At 49.4% G+C, this 22,478-nt stretch overlaps 1 protein-coding gene across 5 annotated transcripts; it reads right to left on the reverse strand.

Moving 5' to 3' along the window:
• Window positions 1-4,306: 4,306 nt before the first annotated feature.
• fam49al (family with sequence similarity 49 member A, like) lies at window positions 4,307-21,452 on the reverse strand. Of its 5 annotated transcripts, none has more exons than XM_011609037.2 (12): window positions 21,118-21,452; window positions 15,402-15,490; window positions 12,055-12,134; window positions 9,493-9,614; window positions 8,826-8,931; window positions 7,125-7,261; window positions 6,961-7,038; window positions 6,771-6,887; window positions 6,257-6,336; window positions 5,927-6,053; window positions 5,739-5,809; window positions 4,307-5,666 (listed from the first exon to the last, which is right to left on the reverse strand). In XM_011609037.2, exons 3-12 carry the CDS (start codon window positions 12,125-12,127, stop codon window positions 5,603-5,605), a joined length of 975 nt encoding a protein of 324 aa, XP_011607339.1. In that variant the 5' UTR covers window positions 12,128-12,134; window positions 15,402-15,490; window positions 21,118-21,452; the 3' UTR covers window positions 4,307-5,602. The 5 variants fall into 5 exon arrangements, with proteins under 5 accessions (XP_011607339.1, XP_029700804.1, XP_029700800.1 ...); XM_029844943.1 differs by lacking the exon at window positions 12,055-12,134 and adding an exon at window positions 12,642-12,721 and having other exon boundaries at window positions 4,683-5,666; XM_029844944.1 differs by lacking the exons at window positions 12,055-12,134; window positions 15,402-15,490; window positions 21,118-21,452 and adding exons at window positions 12,642-12,721; window positions 14,270-15,377.
• Window positions 21,453-22,478: the final 1,026 nt, after the last annotated feature.

Here is a 22,478-nt window from a genome sequence, read left to right on the forward strand (position 1 = left end):
GGGGAACTTCCCTTTAAAATGTACATTTCTGCTCGCTTTGCTCTGCTCTCTGGCACCTTTGGACTTTGGGGTTAAACAAACACATTTTGAAAACATGTGATTAGTTTATCCTCCCTTTAGAGGACCGACTGGCCCACTTTGTCGCGACTGAGGGGTCTCGTTGATTTCGGAAAGATGTTCTCAAAGAAGAATAGTGGTAAACTTGATCGTCACGAGGGGCCATCTTTGATCGCCATCTGGGATGCGGTCGTTTACGTCACACTTTCAACAAAATGGTTCAAATAATCTGAGATTTTCCGTCTACTCTTGCTACAGACGCTCAATAGGGGGCAGTAGAGCTGCTCCGGCATCCCTTCGTTGCAGCTCCCGCCTTGTCCGTGTTTGGTGCCGCCGTTGCCGCTGAACCCCACCGCCTCGGGCGCTCTGTCGGAGTAATGTGTCATCCAGTGACTGTGCATAGAGGTAATTTGAAGTCCACTTAATCCAAATCTCTAATCCCATTTGACTAAACATTCCCTGCCATCTGGCCTCGGCGAAGAAACCCGCTCGCACGCACCTGCGAGCACCCAATCAGATAGCCCGGCAGCTGTGGCCAGAAACGCCGCCGACATCCAAGGCGGCTCTTCCATTCGCGATTAAACGCAAGGCCAGATCCTTGGCAGACACCACACCGTCCCCTAATCTCGCGCTAGAAGCTTTTGCAGACGCGGAGGACTTTGCAAAGAATGTGAGAAATGTTATTTGCTGCCGCGGAAAAGACGGCGAGGCGTGGGTAAAGGTCAGCCTGCAGGCTGCCGCTTTCCTTAAGTTTAATCTGCAGCGTTAAATGTGAGAAGTGTGTGTGGCTGCGTGTTTCATTATCCCTTAAACACACATCAGCTCTAGTGTTTCTTATAAACTGTGTGGATTACACACAGGAGTGTGTTGCAGCCTGATCCAGGCCAGAGATGTTTTCTCAGTGAGTTTGTGTTTCCATCCAGGGTGTATAGGGTGTAGACGATAATTTATTGATGTGTGTGTGTGTGTGTGTGTGTGTGGGGGGAGGGGGGGAATTGGGTTCACTGAGTTTAAGGCAGCTCTCTCTCTGTCTCTGTCCAGCCTTCGCAGAAGCACGACAGAATTGTGAAGAGCTGAGATGTTAAAAGCCTCTGAGGAAGGTGTCATAAGTCTGAAGGATGCACGTCCTCCTATACTCTCTCTCTCCCTCTCTCTCTCCCTCTCTCTCTCTCTCCCTGTCTCTCTCCCTCTCTGCTGCATATTTCCTGCCTGGTTATGTAATGCGGGGGCCGCTCGGTACTTTTTCCCCTTTTTCTTCTGCCCTCCCAATCCAAAGCATGTCATGCCTCATGCCTTCCTGTTTTTCCAGCAACCCAGTGAACTCTTTTCCCAGGGCAACACTTAGTGCACACACACACACACACACACACATTGTTGGCACATATCTGTGTACCGTGCTTATTTTAGACAAAGCTGACTCCCCTTCATGCTCCTTCTGGCATGCCACATAAATACCATTGTCCCCTCACACTTTGGATGTGTGTTATCGCTCATCTTTATTTTACACACACACACACACCCTCTCCCATCAGCCTGTTCTTCCATTGCTCATCTGTTTGTCTCACTTATTTTCACCTTTAAGGTCAGACAGGAAATGGGTGTGCCAGCCTGCCATGGACCCACAGTGTGGCCTGAATGCCTGGTGCGTGTGTGTGTGTGTGTGTGCTCTGCAGTGCCCCGCATGGGAGACAAAGAGGGTGGGTGAGTATCCGTGTGTGTGTGTGTGTGTGCATGTGTCTGGGTTTCTCCATTGTCGGTGGCTTAGGCGCTGGAGCCAGCATTTTCCCGCGGTACGCCGTTTTTGTGGGAGTGGCTTTGGCTGGACTCACGGCAACAAAGAGACGGCGCTTCCCGCCCGATATGCAAATGAGCCCAGAGTGGGCGTGGCCAGGAGCCTCCCACACTGCAGCGTTTAACACTTTCAGCACCAGGCTGGAGGTCACAGACGTTCCCTCTGTGTTCCCCTTCTGTCCACAGAACATCCAAAGGAAGAACGTCTTTAGCGTTTTACAGTTGATCCGAGCGGCTTTAGTCTCTAATTAGTGAGTTTAGAGGACATTTTAACACCAAAAAGCCTGAGAATATCTCCAAAATTGACTGCTTTTGACCTCTGTGACCTTAGCATCAGGGCACTGCAGATGTTTTTATAACTTTGCTGCACAAAGATGCTTCTGAAACCACATGAACTCCTCCTGAGTAGCTAAAATATCGAGGTTCCCGGCCATGTTTTAGGTTCCCCGACATGTCTCACATGTTTTAAGCATGTTATGCAAGTCAGCGTAACATAAGACGGGCATGTAGACCAAAAGCAGCTGCTGCACGCACACACATGTGCTCACACACCCTGCCTGAAACAAAGGGCCCTATTCTGCGGAGAAGTTGCGTGCTTCGAAGCACTAAGCAGCAATGCAGGATGGGGACTCTTTTGTGTTTACGATTTTTGCACTCAGCTTTCACATTCCTTCATTAGAGGCTTTAGCATTCCTCATATTTCTGATTCTCTCTGTCTAATCTTCACATTGCAGTAGGTGTGAGAATATATCATGCCGTCCAGAACAGTACATGCCTCTTAGGTAATGATCTCTGGGAAAAAGATCTCTGGTACGTCTCAAAGTTGGCTAAAATATTCTCCATAATTGTGTTGTTGGTCAAGTGTCCAGAATTCTTTCATTTGATGTTGGTAAATGTCTAAACAGAAAGAAGCCAACATTAGTGTTCCTGGACGTCCAGGTCGATACACACAAGTCCGGCGGTCTCAGCGGTCTGTCTGCTGACGTGGCGCCGGCCTTGAGAGGCTACGCGTTCGTTAATTGGGTGCGAGCGAGGGAGTAAAATGGGGGAAAGAGGTGTGTGGTAATTCATACTTCTGTGAAAGGCAAGGGGAAGCACCAGAGTGAAACCTCTGACACACACACACACTCGTGTTTTGCTGATAAAGGTGTTCCCTCCCCTGAGCGGTTAACGGTCAATAGTGGAAGCGTTTGGTCAACTTGAGGGGCATGTTTACGCGCTCATTTTGCGCCACAATTTACAAATAAAATAAGCACCTATCTCATATCTCTGGATCCGACAGCTTGTATTTGCATATTTAACCGTCTTATTTTATTATGAAATTTATTGTAAATGACTTTCCTCTTTGAAAGACCTGTTTGCGCTTTTATTTCTGGTTTCATGCGTAAGGCAGCAATCTGTTGATTGTGAGTAATAATGAATGTCTGCTGTTTCTCTGCTTTCCATTGAGGAAGTAAATAAGGCGTTGGTTCCTTTTTTTTAATGACACGACAGTTAGGGCCGAGAGCCAAAACTCAGCCACACACTCGGCAAACAAACTTCTAGATATCATGTTATGTAAAAGATATACATGTTATCTTTTACAAATGTTCCTTTTGGTTCACGCGTGGTTGCATGGGGCTGGTGAGATGGTTCAGCATCGACCTGCTGACCCGTCATGTGTCGCCCCTGTCCTGTTTCACATCTCCCATCACTCTGCATCCTCAGCATCAGTCTACATCTTGATGTTTTAACCCCACTAATGAACATTAAACTAAGACTGGCACTCCGAGGGACTCTGACAGTCTACGGTGAGCTGGATCTGTCCTCCTCGCCTGGTGAAAACAGGTGATCCAGTGTTTATTCATCCGAAACAACGCGCTTATGTTGGACTGTTGGTCCTTGAGTGCCCCCTACTGGTGAAGTGGACACACGACAAATGAGGAAGAGAATAATTTGTACCAGGAACTTCTGGCAGGAGGAAGTTTTATTAACTCTTTCCATGGTTGTTTTCAAGTTGCTCACCCTATTATTTTTCATATAACTACAGTTATTATAACATAACCTTCTTGCTTTTGGAATGCTCCAGCAAAGTGTCATTCAGGATCCAATTAGTGTTGCATGCCTGAGTTTGATTTTGGTCCAAATTTTACTCAATTCCAACCAAAATGGTTAAAATGACTGTAAAGGTGACTAAAAGTTTGAATGCTGAATTTATTTTTCACATACAGATTTAAATAATAACTTTAAGTGTGGAGCGTGTGTGGAGCGTGTGTGGAGTTCCAATAAATATGGAGATATTAACAAGTTATTAAAGAGTAAAATTGCAAAATTAACCTTAACAGTTTATTTCAAACAAGATGAATGCCGTTTAAGTATTATACCTTCAAATCAGACAGCAGTTGAGTAAATGTTACTTCCTTTCATTGCTGTCTACCACTAACATCAAAGCAGCTGTCGTGCCATCAAAGAAGCAGAGTTTGAATGTCAGAAATGAAATTTATTGTTGCACAAAATGTACAAAATAACAAGCAAATGGACCACCCCTCTCCCCCCGCACCCACCCCTCATATGTTAGGGTTCTCTCTCTCGCTCTCTCTCTCTGCCACAATGAAGCTGAAGTTCTGAAAACCTACAGTGTGACTACGGCAAGTCCAATGGTCCAAGCCAAACGCATGGTAATTCTGAGACGACACGTACCCAATTTCAGCATCACTGAACAATTAAAAATGAATAAAAACACCTTATTTACACATTTCCGTCAGAACTTTTACAACATGCCATCTATATATTTATACAGAATATGTTTGTGCACATACCCCTGTATAGAAAATATATTATAAGATCAAATTAAATTAGGGCTATAGACATCCAAAGTACAGCACGCTTTTTAAAATCCCCCTGTAATTTGGATTTTAGGAGCTCTTGTTTGTGCCTTTCGTGGTCACGCTCTCGTCTCGGTGATTCCGAGAGGCCCTCACCTCCGCTTCTCCAAGCTGGCGCGACGATGTCATGAAACCTACCGCGTCTCACGTGTGATCACCACGGGAGGGGGAAAAAGAATAATTCCAAGGCGTGATAAACCTACCATGTTAGCACCGAAAGAAAAGGATGGATGGGTGTTCAAGTAAAGCCAGAAATTCGGGGAAACACGCAGGGATGGTCGGACGGGTGGAGGTGAGGGCCGAGGCTCCCGGCGACCTCCCCGCCGTCCTTCAGCTGCGCCGACAGAGCGGCCGTGGGCGTGGGGGCGAGGAGCAAACCTCCGGAGTGGCTCCATCATGTTGCTCCGAGCGTCGCCCTGTTTCTGCCGGACATCGGCGCAGCTGAAGGAGGTCGGCTGGAGAGAGGTGACGGTTTAGGGTCGGATCTGGGTGGGGGGAGATGTTTGTGTGCAAAATACCCGTCTGCCTACTGCTGCAACAGAAACCCCCTTTAGGTTAAAACTCTACATTTTTCTGTTTAAATTTTGCAATATAGCTTCCTCTTTAATCCTACTTTCTTTTCATCTGCTTGTTTTATTTTTTCCGCTTGTTCTTAATATATATCTATATTTTCTTGGCTTTTTTTTTCTCTTTTCTTACTTTACAAAATGAGAGACAGAATGATGGACGGCTGACAATATATAATAATTTTCTTCTTCCTAATATCAACAGGTTTTCTATTGACCCGCGGGTGATTTTTCATCGTTTGTTGTAAACAATCAGGTTGATCAGCCTCAGGCGTTCCTCTCCTCCTCTTCCTCCTCCGCTCTCTCGCCTCCTCGCCGCCTCCTTCATTGCAGGAGGGCCCTGATTTGTTTGGAGGTGCTGTCATCATTTAGATGTCGTGTCGTGTACCTTGAGGGAGGGGAGATACGGTGAGACATGTGGGCGTTTCCGTGCCGCCGGTACGCAGGCGCTCACACCCACCTCAGTGCGTTGAGGAGACCCTCCACGCTGTTGGACGGCTGCTCCTTCAGCACCTTGATGCAGCCCTTCATCTGCAGGTATCAGACGACCGATTAGCACAGAAATAACCAGGCCCGGGTGAGGGGACCACCCAAACAGGCGCATTTATACACTTCTGGGGAGCAGAAATCAAAACCAAGAACGCTCACGTCGATTTTGGAGGTCTTGGCGAAGGCGCCGACCGGGTGGACGTGGTCGTAGAGGATGATGACTCCGACCATCACCCTCATGCAGAACAACATGGTGTCTGTGTTGGTGAACCGGCAGCGGTACTCCCTGTGAGGAGACAGTTCTGGCGGTCAGGGGGAGGTCCAGTCGCTGGCCATCGCCTTTGATAGTTACCGATGAGGAATTCACTCAACAAATTAGCGTTTTCGCATCTATTGGATTGGACACTGAAAGTCTGAAAGGCCCCATACTCATCCGCAATTCTTATCTTTGGGACAAAATGAGAAGAACGACAGAATGGGAGCACTCACGGGGTCTCCAGCATGACACGGCACACGCACGCCATGGTGCTGAGGCAGTCCGTGGTGTCTTCGATGGGCAAGGTCTTATTCTGTGAGAAGGAGAGAGACATAAGCGCAAGTAAAAACAGAGGCAAATGCCTTTATTGAGCAGAGGCAACACCACAAGGGGGCGCTAGACTACATCTGCAGAGTTTGCTGAGAGGCGAGCGTGACCTCTACTTCCTGTCAAATCTGCAGAAGCCTGATGTGACGAGGTGACTTGTGCTCCGCGAAAGTGACTTCTGACAGTTACACCAAGCATTAGCTTAGCTCGAACTGAGCAGAGAGTCATATAACGAGTAAAAATAAACAAATATAATAAGAAAGCCCATAGCTGGAGGAATCCTTCCTTTGAGATAAAGCAACAGGAACGATGATAATATTTCACAAGCGCCAGAAAAAGGTTGGTGTTATTAGCTTGGACACATTTTAACCATAAGCAACGTGTAGAAGCTCGTCTTATTAGAGGCTGAAAGATTTCTACCTCTGAAACAAACTTGGTGGTGGCGTTGCTCAGTGTCTTCAGCATTGGCGTCGCCTCGGCGTAGAACAGGGACATCCGATTGGCCATCTCGTTGTTGACCTCGTTCTCTGCTTCCAGCTGCGCGACGACACACAGGCGATATCAATAACAGACTCGGGCGAGGTGAGCGACTGCCTCGCCGAGGCCTCACCTGCTGGTTGTTCAGCCTGTTCCTGCTTATGGTCCTCCTGTAGTAGCTGAAGTCATTCTGAATGGCTGGATTTGTCATCTGTACATCGGAGGAAGAGCTTTATTCAGCCTTTCAACCCAAAAGAGACACTGGATTTTTCCAGCTTCACCGGCGGATCCTCTCACCTTTAGCTCGTCGAAGCTGAGCGTGAAATGAAGGATCTCAGCAAACTGTTTAGCCAGCGCTTGCTCTCTCTCCAGGTGCTGCATGGGAGCGTACGGCGGGCTGGTCAGTGCCTCCAGCAGGCTGCGCAGGGCGTTCTCTGCAGGGACGTGTCTGACATGTTAATGCTGCAGCTGGAATCTGTATGCTGCTGTTGCACGGAGGCGCAGTCCAAAAGCTTCAGTCTCGGCCTGGCAGCCTCTTTGTTTTTAGTCACTTTTGCCAGTTTACCCTAAATAACTCATTTACTTTCAACAAAAAACAGAAGTGGCATGCTTCGTCTGTATGAAACACGCTTCCTGTATGAAACAGGAAGTCAGTGTAGCGGCTCATCGCCACTGAAAGCAACACATCAGGTGACCTTGTGACCTCTTAATATTAGATAAAATGTATTAGAATCCAAAATTTACCGCTTGTGGTTTCTTAAAGCCTATTTGTACATGTTTTTTCACCATTAATAACAGCTGTATGAATTTCAAAATAAAAGCATGTCTCTAAAGGATAATATCCACTTTCATTGACTTCATTGGGTTGTTGCGTTGGAACGATCCAGATCTTCTACAACCCCTTGGAGACGTTCCGGATCTAAAAGCACACTTAACCTCACAAGTTCTTTTAGAATCCCTAACCCTCTGACCAACTTAGGTCGTAACCTTTATCCGTCACGGTGAAAGGCGGTCGACTTTCTGTGACCTTTTCTCCACTCTCAGCAGCCACACAGCAGACATCATCACGGCCGCTACCACTACAAGAGATCAAGAGATCCACTGATCCCGGCTGCGACACTGCTGCTGGACCTCGATGCGATGGCTCTGCCTCAGAAGCCAAGTCCCCAGAGTCTCTTCCTCTGCATTAAAAATGTAGACTCTTCTATAAATACACCGCTGAAGTGTTTCATCTAAAGGACCTGAGCAAAAGCCCCACACCCCCCCGCCTGATGTTAGCTCATGTTCCCTGTCCGGCGCTCTGATTCATGAGTCTGATGGCTCGCTGCACATTTTAAACCACTCCGGGTGAAACCGAAATGAAGGTCGAGTTTGTGTTGAGCTAATGGGCGAGGTTTGATTTCTGTCCCTCGATAAAGAGGGCGTCTGCTGCGTTATATAGGCGCATTAGTGCTGTTGCATTAGCATTAATAATTAGTTAGCCCCCCGCCTCGTTGGTAAGCTGAGAACATGATGTCCATGAGATCGAAGTGTTATTGGAAAGCAGAGCAGAGGCGGGAGAGCTCATACTTTGCTCTCTCTGTTCTCTCCATCTCTCACTCTCGCTGCTGGACGATCATGTACCGCAGTTTCCCTAGCAACGGCTGCCTGGCTGCTGGGTCAGGATGCTGCGTAGATGGCGGGGAGGCCATTATAATATCTCCACATAGTGAAGAACAGCCCGCGATGTGTTCACTGACTGCTGGTACATTAAGGCATTGACCGTTCAGGAGCGACATGTCTCCGTTCTGTAATCACTCGGCATCCCTGACGTATAACCGGCTCGGGCCGACCCGAACGACATCGGCAAACCTTCACGCTTTGGTGCATTTGAGCCTGTAGATGTTCCTCCTCCACCTAACCCCGACCCTCTGCGGCCTTCATCTCTTCCCTCCAGCACCTCAGAGTGTGCTGCATCGCCTGATGTCACCATGCCGACTGTGTAAGAGCCGTCCTCACCCAGTCGGAGGGAGAACTCATAAAAGCGCTTCAGCTTGGCCACCAGGGGGCAGACTGCATTCCAGGCCTTCTCCTGGAGAGCCAGGTCGCCTGGGTTCTGGATCGCCTGCAGACGAGGGAGGAACCGCAGATGTTACTCGGCACAAACGATCTAAAATTCAACACTTGACTTGAGTTACGATTGACACAGCACTCAAATCATCCAAGATTTGTACAGGGTGAGGTTGTTTTGTTCAATTTGAAAGTGCAGTTGGACAACAAACCGAGTGAGATTGAATTTCTTAGCACACTCAAAACAGCAATTTTAAAAAAAAACAGCCTTAAAGGCACACAAAAAAGGATTACTGGGATAAACTTTACTAATCTGCCTAAGTAGCTCTTCTTTAAAGGGTTTAAATGTGCTTGCAGTCTGATTGTAGAGTTGGCGGCATCAATATGGGCATCATCTGAAGAAGATTTGCTGTTAAAGGTTAAGCAGAACCAATTTCCATGCCTTTCTGTCAGTACCGGGCTCTAAAACAACTTAGAGTCCAAATTCTAGGTTTCCCCTCAGGTTTCCAACCCTTTTTCCAGCGACACTGATCCTCTTCCACTGAATTCCCCACCGTGAATTAATTATGTGAGTTTCTGACTGCTTATCGCGTCCGAGGGGGGTGGCGGCGCTCACTTCTCGTATCTCCTGGCCCGCCCCGTTATAGGACTGCAGCTCGGCAAGAATCCCATGAGCCTCCTCCAGCACGGCGCTGACCTGGTTCCACACGGCCGTCTCTGCCTCGGTGGGCTGGGCATCTGAGAGGGAAGGACCGGACAGGAAGGAGCAAGGAAGAGAGAGCAGTGATGTTAGGTCATGTTTTGGAGATGGGGAGGGTTGAAAAGAGGAAGAATACGGGAGGAAAAAGGTTAGCGGTAAAGATAAAGAAGGTGTCATCGTGTTTTCGTGGCTTGATTATCTAATTGGGAATTAGGAGAGGAGACCAGCGAGTCAGGCTCTGTCACACAGCGAGATTGGATTAGAGGGGACGGTGACCCCCAATAAAGAAAACTACAAGTTGATTCCCCTCAGAGAGCTCTTTGGATCGGAAAGTTACGGCCGACGCTTCAACATTTGGACGGTGCGGATTGAAATTCTTGGATTAAAGTCTCAGATTCTTGAAATACAACCGCCTCAGATGTTCACACCGTGGGAATTTATTGTCCCATCGAGCTGATGGTGGAGCCCGATCCATCTGTTTCCCACTCCCTACCCCTCCCCTCAGCACTGGTAAACGTTGTTTTTGCCCCCCTTTGGGGTTCAATTTGGAGAAATGTTAAAACAAACCAGCAGCGGGGGGGGTTACCTCTGGGCGTCCTTCTCTGCCTGCATTCCCATTAAGGTGCTGTGTTATTCTGCTGCAGGGCACCTCCCAGTGTTCTGCCTTGTTTGCCCATGTGGCGCGGCAGCACGCATGCAGGAGGGATTTGAACACATCCCCTCGAGTCGCCAACGTGTTTTTCTGCACTCGCGACTTCAGTCTGCACGTGAGACTCAGGTACAGGGTGAGAGTGGCAGCGCCCACTCGGCTCTGATTGCTTCAGATTGTTTCTGCGTCCCTGCGGAGGGAGTAATCGCAGAATGTTTGTTTTAAATGCGTTTTGAGTTTTTAAGGTTGTGCTGATCTTGCAAACCTCTGATTGAGGAAAAATCTGCCTGCTTTAGAATCAGAGTCCCTGCTGTTTTCTTATTTTCATTATAATTAATTTCACCCTCAGAATTGAAGCCTTGCTTTCCCAATCGGAGGAAACGCAGCACGGTGATTAGCATTTAGCATGATGCCGCTAGTTCGGCTTTCAAACCGGAGCTGTGTGACCAAGGTGACTGCGTCTCTGGATTTGAGGAGAGCTCGCAGATGGCATAAGATCAGTGGAGGGGTCGGACAGCCTGACACGAGTCTGACTCATTCCAGTCAATTTGAAGTTAAGTGAATGAGAAGCGGAATCAATAAGGCCAGGAATTAGCTCTCGCTCTTTAACACTCAGGAAGAGGAAGCGTGGCGTCGTGTGGGAAAGGCAGCTCAAAAAGGGCAGAATATGTTAAATATGTTAATTACAATGATTCATTTATTCAGCAGCAAAACCTTCTGTCACTTCCCAAAAAAACTGCAGCGTCAGTCAGCTACAACACATGTTGCTGCTAGTTAGCACAAACCACCAAACCATAGCATTAACTGATAAGTCAAGTCTGACTGACATCATTCATATAGAATAAATATGGACACTGTGTCGCCACTTCCTCCATGGCGTAGGAAAATGGAACTAAAATATTTGACCTACAGGACTGCAAAATCAGGTGACTTAGCAACCGGGAAGTGAAATCACAGCACTGACCACTGGGATCATCAGGCTGTTTTAGTGGGCTGAAAATGAATATTTTTAAATACACATTTCTACATAAACTTATTATGATTTCCTGCAGGCGCAGCTAAGAAGAAGGTAGAAAGACTCTCATGATCCGTCAAGAGGAATTAGAGAGGAGCTAAAATGAGCTTAGCTGACACAATTACTTGAGGAATTATAGCATGGTGCTTAAATGATGTCCATCTTTGTTTTTGTATTTGTTAGCATGTGTATGTTAGCATTTAGCTCGAGGAGCCAGCCTTGTGTCTACCTCTGGTGGCGTTTTTTGTTCTTAAAAGTAGGTGACAGAAGATTTCGAGAGCTAAAATGGAAATTTAAAATTCACCGACTGGGGAAAAGAGAAAGGAAAGATGGAGGTGGTGTCATTTACCAGCCCCCTTTTCGCTTGCACGCACATTTGCACTCGCACGCAGAGCTCAGATGTACAGAAGTGGACGTGAAGGGATGACGGTCGGCCTTTTCTGAGGCGCCGTCATCCCCGAGCAACAGAAACTGGCATTCTCTTCACTTCCTGTCCTCAGAAGACCAGATCAAAGCAATATTCCATCGTTTTGGAGGAAAGTCGCCATGACATTGTGCAGCTGTCTGCACCTACCGAGATGTGACGTCTGAGAATACGTTCCTTTAGAACGAAGCCAAATGCCAGTGCCTGGAGCCCAAATCAAAAGGAGGAGGAGAAGAGCCGAGGGGAGAGAGGGGTAAATAAAGATGTAAAGATGACACAATGGGTAGCTAAGACTGATGGAATGGGGGTGAAAACAAAGCAAAGGCAACGCGGAGAAAAGGGGTAACTGAAAAATAAATTGGAAAAAAAAGAAGCAGCGGATGGTCTCACGTTCAAAGTCAAGGAAAACTATTGGGCCATGCTCAAGTTCGGTGCAAGCCAGCACTTTCAGGAGGTTTCCCATGAGCCCCCTGGAACAGAGAGAGGGGAGAAGTTTGTGGGTGATGAGGGGACGGGTGTCGGGGCGGTGCGCCTGTGTTTGCTTGTGTGCGTGGGGCCGGTGAGATGAGGAGGTGTCGTGGCGTGGGGGCCTCGGGGAGGGGCCTGGGTGAGGCTGTGATGGAAGTATGTCCTGGGTGAAATGTGGCAACACGGACACAGAGCTTCTGTAATCCCACTCCTGAGTTATTAAAGGTGTTTTGGGGGGTAAACCCAGACGCACGAGAGCAGATTCTTGTTTAATTAAGATGAGCGTGAACAGTGTGAACTCTTGTCGCCGCTAAGCTAAAAGCTAACGGTTACGAGTGGGACTAGAGAACATCTGATAATGACGAACCGCACCCACATTTCCATCCAGATTTACCCCCCCCCCCCCCCAACCCCCAACCCCTCCCAGCACCGCACACCTCCGCCGCACGCACGTGCTCTTTTGCATCCCAAGCACACAGACACGTGCACACACCCCGCCGCTCACTTACTTTCAAAGTCCAGGAAAAAATGGGGACAGTTCTCTAAATCCTTGCCAAGGACCTTAATGAGGTTCCCCATGGCTGGCGACCTGGACGGGAGGAAACAACAGAACGCATACAGTACCAGAACCGGGCAAACGGGCTTGAAATCACACAGCCTGCACACGGAGAACAGAAAGGGTTTATTTTTACTATTTTACCCATCTGCACCGATAATGAGTCCCTCTTGGCTCCTCCTCCTCCACCCTTCTGTCCTAACAATATGTCTGAGTCAGATATCCTGGTTGTAAATGACACTGATGAAGGTTCGCGCACAACAAATGCTCGATCGATCAGTGGGGGGGGGGGCGGACGGAATCCAGAACTGAATCATTAAGCTCTCTCACTAGAGCTCAGCAATGCCTTTAATCCAATTATTTTACTATCGTAACCTAATAAAAACCTGAAATGTAATTGTCTCCTCGTGCCTTTCATGTTCCACAGGCTATAGATCCAGGACAACCTCTTTATGCCCGTCAGTGGGATGCCAGCGCGTTGGGAGCTGTATGGGATTAAACAGCGGGTCAGCGTTGCAGCCTTCGTGTATGATGAAGACAACACGTGCTATATGTTGTATGAGATAAAATGCCGGCATTCCTGCCGCTTCAGTCGCTCCATAGGTTCCATTCCGGCTCCGGTTTGCACCTCCTTGATGCTCCTCGGCTGGTTTTCTCCAGTTTTCCTCCCGCAGCTCAAAAACATGCGCATTAGGTTGATTGGAGGCTCTAAATTGCCCTGTGTGTTGTCCTTTTTTTTGCTGCTTAGCAACCTGGTGCTGTTCTCTGCCCACGCAGAATCTTCTCTACCTCAGGCTTTTCCATAAAGACACATGGAAAGACGCTCTCTTTATTAGGCTTCTCACACTGATGTTCATGTGGAGACTCCGGTCGGGCAGGTAGGTTACGTCTCCATGAGACCTTCCATGAAGGTGCCAGGAAGGGCGGAATATAACAGGACAGAAGCAGGAACGTAGCTTAATCTGTTTCTATTAGCAATCTATTCGTGTTTTTGATCAGTCACTTGTGATCAATCTACCCCAGCCGACTCTTCCAATTCCAAGAAGGCACATCGGAGAAATGACTGAGCACCGGCCCCTCAGCACTGCATGGATTTCCGCGGCAAAATCTACACAGCTGTCAGCTTTCACTTCCTCTGCAGCGCCCTGGCTGTCGGTGTGCGATGTTAGCAGACAGCGGTTTGGGCTGCAGCGCGTGCATGTTGGTGAGGCGCTGCCATCTTGCACGGAAGGGAAAATGCTGTCCTTCCTCAGGTCGCGGTGCTGAGGACAGACCAGCGTCGTCCTACTGTAATGTATGTTTAATGCACACAGACTCAGGCCACCTGCTCCAGGACCACAGGACGCCGTGAATACATGAATATCAGATTCACATTGAGGAGGCCGCGGAGGCTGAATCGAGCCGGCGTGCGGTCTAGATCTCAGCCGGCGGTTGCCAGGTTACCGTTGGCCTGGTAATATGGTCTCAGCGGAAGATGAGAAGCGTAAAACACACACACACACTCGGGCATCGAGGCTCAAACCTGGCTCGACCGTCTGAAGCGTCGGGACCGAAGAAATCAAGCATTTTGGTGCCTCTTACCCTGGTGGTCAGGAGGTGGTTCTCCGTCTCTGGGGCCGAGGTTCCGTCTCTTTGGGAGTGAATCCAGGGATGCAGCGAAGACCGCTCTCCCCGCCGACTGGTGTAAACTTCTCTCTCTCTGAGTATTTTTGTCCGCTTCACACTTCTCTTTTTCTGTCATTTCAAACGTTGCGGTTTCCCCCACTCGCTCTACACATGCTGCCCTTTGCATGTTGTTTTTCCGAGACAGGATGCATCCTCCTGTGGTTGTTGGCTGAGAAAACAACGGGTTGACTTCAACTGTTTGCCTTTTCCTCCCCTGGTTTAAGTTGGGGTTTTTTTTTTAAATATAATTTTTTACTCCCTTTCTCCCTTTTTTTCTGACATCAGACTGGGTTCCTTAAAAAAAAGTCCCCTCTTGTTTGTTTTCTGCCTCACTTCTCCATTTGGGCACTCAGCAGCACTCTCGCCGCTGCTCTGGCCTCGTCTTGTCACGGCGCATCTCCGTCACGCCAGTCTCGCCGGTGGCCCTTAGGTGCAAATGAGTAAGTGGCACAATGCGTGCACGTACGCACGTTTCCTTGGTTGAAAGCAAAAGCCCGGGCCAGCGTGGTGCAGATCGGAGCGTGAAGACGTGGAATTCTATGAATCGGGGAGTTCGTACAGTATCTGCCGGCTGCAGCTCCTCCTACAGACGATCTTTGGCAGCCGGCCGGTGCGAAAGCGGCGCAGAGTTCTTCACTTACGCAACTGGGCTGCTCTCATCTGTAGTCTGGCAGCAGGAAATGAACCAAGGGGCTCTTTGAGTCCCAATAAAGACACGATTGGGCTCCCACGTGGTGTCTGAAAAGCAACCCTGGTGCAGGCTGGCAGCAGAGTGAGGCCTCTCAGCTTCCTTTTATCCCTCCCTGAAAAATTCCTCCTGTTGTGGACCAGGAGCTCCATCAGTGTGGATTCACTCAGAGGAAGAGCTGCGCTCATCTTTGCCAAGTCCAGCCTCTGTTAACTCACCAATAATAGCATCACAACTCCCTCTTCTCCATCTGCTCCTCTATCTGTCCCACAGCGATCCGTCTATCTTCCTGCAGACCCGGATACACTGACTGACTTTTCCCGTCCCCACCTGTAGCCACTCCCCGTTGCTCATTCCTACCTTCGTTGTGTTTATCCCTCCGGAACACTTCACTGCATCAACCAGGGCTTCTCGGCTCCGCGCAGTGGCTACAGCATCAGCACCCACAACTTGACAGGGAGGCGGACAGAAAGACACAAGGAGAAAAGAGGAATTAGCATAAAATTCGGTGGAGTGCGCGAATGCAGAAACGCTGAAATTGTCAGTTTACGTTTTAACAGGCAATGCTCGGATAAAGACGGGGCATAACAAAAGAGGAGAAAACACAATAAAATGCACAAAGACCATCAGAGACGGCCAAAACTCTTCACGCGTCTCTCGTTTGACACACTTCCTGTGCAGTTTTGTCACCTTTTTTTGCAAAATATTGTTGTTTTTGGACTAATGTTAATGCACCATCAGTGAGAGGCCATTTGGGGAGCAGGAGCAAGTAGTGCTCTTCAAGTTTTATGCCTTGAGTCCCATTTCTTTTAAGTTCTTACATATGAAATATCCAGTTGTTTCAACTTTTAACCCGTGCAGCCTTACAGCGCTGCACTTTGTGGCATCGTCGGGCTTTTTCGGTCTTTAAACGGCTGCGTGTTGTGGTTGGAAACTTTGCTGAATGTGAGCACCCACCAAAAACAGCATTTATGACATTTACTGGCAGGAACCCGTCAACAGCCGGTGGTGGTTTCACTTTTTCCCCAAGATCAGAACCTCCAAAGGTGCCCTGTGTGCTGCCGCTTCCTCGATCTAATCAGAAAGAGTGCAGACGCGGACGCCACCGTTGATGGACGGTTGCCAGGAACTGGACTGAATGTGGACAGGTGGGTGGATGGATGGATGGATGGATGGATGGATGGATGGATGGATGGATGGATGGATGGATGGATGGATGGATGGATGGAGGCTCCTTCAGGATTTCCATTCCTTAGATTTGATGGAAGTAAATCACCTATTGCCTATTGATCTCCTGTGAGTAAAAGGGCAAAGGTCGACCAACGGATAGGGTGCAGAGGTCAGCAGAGGTTAATACCTGGGCTAAGACAATGAGGTGAAGTTAGGCTCCATTTTTGTTTCTAATCAGCATTAACTCCAAGAGCTCCCTCCTTTAGCGTAGCTGGGGGGCGATCGCCAGTCCACCCAGCATTAAAGCAGCATCAGTCTAAACCAATCAATGTATTAACGGTGACGCCGATATTAGCACTGACATTTATGAATCGGTGTCGTCTCCAAAGATCAGGCCCCGGAGCGGAGGGCCCGCCGCTTCCAAGGCTGCTCTTTAAATACACTTGCTTCATCAGCATCTTCCGAGTCTGTCATAAAGAGATGGCGAGGGCGGGAGGCGGTCCACGCCACTGAGCCCGTTGGCGATCTTGTCTGATATAAAAGCTCAAATTCACAAGAAAGTATAATAATACGCACGCCGGACAGCGGAGAAGAAGGGGAGGGGAGAGGAAGACGAGGCTAATGAGAGGAAGGAGACAGAGCAGGAGAAAGGTGAAGGAGTAATGAGGAGACAAGACAAAGAGCCAGCTGTGGGAGAGTAATGGGAGGTGGCGGCGTCAGACCCAGCCAGACCATCGCTAAAGAGTGACTGAAGATGGAATGTTACAGCCAGTTTGCCTCAGGGCACACACACACACACACACACAATCACAATCATAGGTACTGTTGTCTCTCACAGAAGTGAATTGTTTGTTCGTAAAAACTGTGAATAAGGTTTTACCGTCTGCAGACACCGTTGAACTTGTGTCGTCATTAATATTTAAGGACCATCTCAGGGACATTTTGGGAAAGCAGACTTTGAATTTAATTTTCTCAGCTGGAAGCTCGCACGGCTCCTGTTAGGTCTCCGACGGTAATTAGCATTAGCATTGTAGACTTTTACGGCTCCACTCATGTGCGATTGTGCGTGATCTGATGCTGTATACGACCCCCGCCCCCCTTTACCCCGTGTCCGCTGCTCTCTGTAAACAAAGAGGAGCCGTAAACATCTGCGCAGACGCTCATTGTCCACGGCCAACCGCCTACACGCTGGTTCGGATCCGTCCCAGCAGCGAGCATCTGAAATTCACTGGGAAGAGAATAAAATTTAATTGGGGGGAAGCGACATGAATGCGGTAGTATTTTATCATGCGCGTGCACGCGTGTGCGTGTGTGTGTGACAAAGGGGCACCATAAAGCTGCACATAAAGGCGGTTTGAAATTGAGCCTCGTGACGGTCGTTCTCTCCTTCAACTCTCCTTCGCTCTCAGTACAGTCAGTGTTCCGTCTCGCTCTCCGTCCACCTCAGCCACACTTATGCACATCTGAAATCTTTACTGGCGTTTGATTTGTAATATCACCTCCCTCGTGCAGGTCCGGTCCTTATTATGATGTTACAGATAATAGCCCCCCCTCACTGAAAGAAGTTCCACGCTGCACAATTCCATTAATTCCCTCTCATGGTGAACAATATGACGTCACTGGCTGAACACTTGGGAATCCCTGGACCTCAAGCATCAGGCCTCCATACTTAGCATTGCTAGCATGTGTTAGCAGACATCCAGACCGGGTTTTTGTCCTGAAGGTAGCATGAAGTGATGACATCATCCCCCCTGAGATGTGATTGCACATAAAAATGGCCGCAGAATGGTTGGAATTGACTTTCTGCCGCTGGCAATGTCAGAGCTTCCATGGCGACGCCAGACATCAGAGCAGCTCTCCGAACAGAGACATCAGCGCGCACGACTCGACAATAACGACGCCGATTGGCCGTCAACAGACGATTGTCGTTGAAAAATAGTGGGTAATGCAGTAATGAGCGCTGCAGCTAAACTTTAAAAGCTCAAATTAACCTTTTCTTTTTAATTCATTCATTCAAATCAATTCTGCTACTTTTCCATTTTTAAATAATTAATCGGTTCTAAATTCTATGACGGATGAACAGAAATATGCCAGTTGTGGTCCTAACAACTATAGTTATTGGACATATTTAGCGCGGCTCTGCACGTGTGGAAGAGGGACACTGAACGCAGCATAATTAAAATGAATAGGATGACCTTTGACCTCAGCCTGATCCGGAATCTATAGCTATCAGCTGAGAGTGACGAAGCAACCCTGGCTTTGTTCGCTGGCCGGAGCCAACCTGTCCTTGACGGTGGCGTGGGGTTACGGCGAGTCTCGCGTGGTGGAAGGTGCGGCGTTGCGTTACCCCGCGTCCCACTGGGAGGGGCCTGATCGCAGCACCTAGAGGAAACAGAGCCGGGCTGGCACGGGATGAGAGCGCGCTGCAGTCATCGGATCCCTGGTGCGAATCTTTGGATCGTGGATGTTTGCGTGTGATTCATTATACATGTTGTTTTCGATGCAAAGGGGACGAGATGTGCGGCAGCGTCCTCGCCGACTCAATCTGCACTAATTAGCCCGCATGCGGTCGAGAGCGGGGAGAAACCCGGAGATCTGTGTCTCCCAAGGCTGATCAAACGCCAGAGGCGAGCGTGGCTGCCAGCATCCCCGAGCGGCCGTGGTGGATCTGGCGTTCACGACGACGAACAAAGACGCTAAAATTAAAAAGACGACCCAACTTCCTCTTCCTCTTCTCATGGCCGAGCAGGCGCGGTATTTACAGCAGCGGTGGAACCAACCGATGATCACCAATTCTGGACACACTTTGAGGTGGCCGACGAGGCCCAAGCCCACCGTTTATAACATTTGTGGTCGTTGTTCGGCTCGGCGCCGGCGTTTTCAGCGCGCTGGCTCATCGATTTCCTCTCTGATTTCCAGCGGTGCTATCGATGTTAACATTGGACCCCTGTTGATTTAAGGTTTTGTGGGACCTGTTTGACTCTCGGCTTTCGGTTTGGAAGCTCCTCGCCAACAAAGATGCGAAAACAACAAGTCCTGCTGGGTTGCCAAGCAACCAGCTGGAGCTTCGGGAGGTTGGCTTTTTTTTTTTGGAAGCAGATATTTTATATTCTGCCCCTGAATTTACATCTGATTCGTTTATGTGTATCAGTGATAAAAAAAAAAATCCGAAACATGTTGGAGCTCCTCGACCCTCCTTCCACACGGGCCTCCTCTAACAGGATTATCTCAAATCCGTGGAATAATCTGGAATTCCTGACAATACTGTTTTAAAAATTACGAGATTACCAGCCAGAGATGAGATTATGTCAGGCCAGCGTGCCGACCGGTCTGATCAGCTGCGCGACAGACAGATGTTCCTGTCGGACAGACGGGAACATCTGTCAAGCCCATCAGGAGCGTTTAGAAGAATACGTGAAGTTTCTCCTCGCTGGAGATCTCCCGTCGTATCACTGCTGCTCTTGTAACGAGGGCACAGGGAGGCGGCGCACGTGACGGGAAACGGCTCCCATTCCGAATGCTTTTGACAGCCTGTTTCCGGGCTCGAACCGAGACACTACGGAGCATCTCTGTCGCTCCTGTCAGTCATCCTCCTCATCCTGACGCTCTCAGCTGGGGCCACGCTGCAAACTGTGGGGGAAGGAGGCTGTTAAACGCCATTACAGCTGAGGGCTCGGGTGCTAGCGGTGGCAATTAACTTCCGAAGCTGCGAATAAGACCGGCACGGCCCATCCTGTTTCCACCTCACACACTCCAATCACCCCTACCCACACCTTCAACACACCAGGTGTTGGATGTAGAGGAAGTTGTGTGTCTTTGCCATGAGGAGATGAAGGAGATGCTAATGCTAAGATGCAGCCCCTCCAGGTGTTCTACCTTCAAGCGGCACGGCGTGCCAAAAAGGCAAAAGAAATACACGGAAACAAAAAAAAGAAGGGCGACAGAGAGACAAAAGGGTGGGAGGAAGCGAGAGGAAGTGCAGACTGGCATGTTTCTATGGGTGCTCGGGAAAGATTTGGGGTGAGGGAATCTTGCATCATCGCGGCGAGCCAATGAAAAGGCTGGGATGAAATGTTCAAAGGGAGTGTCCTAGCAACAGCGGAGTAAATACCATAGCAGCCACGGTAACATCCGACATGGAAGGGGGAAAAAACATCTACACACAGAGAGAGTGTAACGTTGTGTGTATTCACACATGCAAATGGGTTTAAATCTGCATATTTAGAGTCAAGTGGCTCAATCAGTAACCTTACATGAGCATGCTGACATGATGAAATGTGCTTTCTCTCCATTTATACATAATTTTGTCAATGATCGGGGTTGGAACCGTGTGAGTTACCCAGATAATTCCTCCCACCAGGTCCCAGAGGGGCAGACGGGTCCCCGGATCCTTCAGCCACACACCCCTCCGTCCACCCCTCGCCTTCTCCACGCTTCCCCTGTCATCAATCCGCCTCTCCCGCTACAGAACCGCTGCTCTTGTTTCCGTCTGACCTGCACACACAAAGAAGAGCTGCAGAGCGCTGCTCTTCCTGTCTGCTCATCTGTCCCCGCACACCCACCAGAACCTTCATTCATTCATTCCTCCATTCAGGTTTTCCATCCTGCCTCCCTCTTTGTGCTGATGCGGACCTGAAATATTCACGCGTCCGCCACCGTCCGTCAATGGGAATGAAGGAGGTGTAACAGCAGAAGGTTTGACACATCCGCCTCTACCCTGGGATCCTGTCCCACACCGGTCCAGCCCCTCTAACCCACAGCATCCCCGCTCGGCCGTCCATCCTCCAGCCTCCAGCCTCCACCTCCAGGAGATCCTGCCTCCCTTGCAACAGCGCGAAGCTATTAGTGCCGAATGATGGAGGGATGGTGAGAGGTGGAAATGAGAGGGAGTGCTGGTTCTGCTTACCGGCTGGGTGTGCAGGAGGGGAAGATGATGCCTCTGCTCTTCCTTCCTCCTTTCCGGACCGAGGTGAGACGCGGACGGTTGCGGCGGAACAAAAGCGGAGCAAAAGGAGGCGCAAAGATGCCGACGTCGACGGCAGGCTCGGCTGGCGGGGGCAGAAGAATGAAGCAGGGGTAGAAAAGCTCCTGGTGCTGCGCTCCTCCGTGGTCTTCGGAGGGACTCCTTTATCCTTGTGAGCCAGAGGGCTGTAGATTCACCTAAACACTGAGCACACGCACCGCCTCACGCCGTGCAGCCCTCCCTCTTCCTTTTCTCTCTCCGCACTGAAGGCAGCAGCTGTTGGTCTATGAGAAATAGAACACTGTGCAACACCCCCCCCCCCCCCCCTCACGCACACTCCCCCCTTCCCCTCCTTCCTCTTCGCTCTTTCACAAAGACCCCCACCTCACATGCATTCAGCATGTCCTCACAACACCCCCTCCCCCTTTGTCTCCCACTAGCCTGCTGGCAATAAGAGGAGGGGGCGCCGCTCTGTGTGTGTGTGCACGCGCGCGTGCATGTGTGTGTGTGTGTGTGCATTCTTGTATTGTTTTGACATCGTTACAACTGTGCGGTGACTTTTTCTGTCCACGCGGCGTGAAAGTGAATCATGGTGCGCGCGGATGTGCAGCAGGATATTTTTGCAATTTGTGTGGGTGACTGGCGAGCATCGCTTGCCTCTGTGCTGCAGTGTGTGTGTGTGTGTGTGTGTGTGTGTGTGTGTGTGTGCGTGTGTGCGTGTGCGTGTGTGTGTGTGTGTGTGTTGGGGGTCCATTATTTGTAGTTTCGGGCGGTGCGTGCGCCAGGCCGATGATACGAGCTGACACCATTACCAGTGTTGTGCATAGCCGGTGTCCATGCGGGTCTCATTCATTAAAAATGGTGGTGGGGGGGGCAATTAGCGGCTGCGTGCGCGTTTGTGTGTTTTGTTTGAACAGGTGGGGTCACAAGACAAGATAACTGTGAAGGTGCCCTCAGACTGTAGCCTAGAAACCGGACTTTTACATCAAGTGAGCTGAAATCCCGATTTCTAATTAAGAGGGGCGACAAAACTGGGGTTGTTGTTTCAGGTTTGTGATGACGGCTGCGAGAAAATACGGTGGTCCACTTCATCGGGTCGCGCTGCGGCTTCCACGCCGGCTGTTGGGGCCACATGAACACCAGAGGAGGAGTTTAAAATGGGTCTTCCTGTTTTCGCAGTGGTGTCTGAGAAGTGGATCTTGTGACTCGCGCTTTCACATCACTTTTGCACGCGTCGCCTGCACGCTACCTCCGTTTCCCCATCGAAATGTGCCGAGGGCAGGCAGGAAGAGTCTGCAAACTCT

Source organism: Takifugu rubripes, chromosome 12 (assembly GCF_901000725.2).
Source record: "Takifugu rubripes chromosome 12, fTakRub1.2, whole genome shotgun sequence".
In the NCBI taxonomy this organism is placed as follows: Eukaryota; Metazoa; Chordata; class Actinopteri; order Tetraodontiformes; family Tetraodontidae; genus Takifugu; species Takifugu rubripes.

Coding starts and splice junctions, on each gene's coding strand:
- fam49al (XM_011609037.2), bottom strand. CDS start 12,127: ATGGGAAACCTCCTGAAAGTGCTGGCTTGCACCGAACTTGAGCATGGC. Junction 7,262..8,825: donor TGAGTTCTCCCTCCGACTGG/GTGAGGACGGCT, acceptor ACGTCCCTGCAG/AGAACGCCCTGCGCAGCCTG. Junction 7,039..7,124: donor TCAGCTTCGACGAGCTAAAG/GTGAGAGGATCC, acceptor TCCGATGTACAG/ATGACAAATCCAGCCATTCA.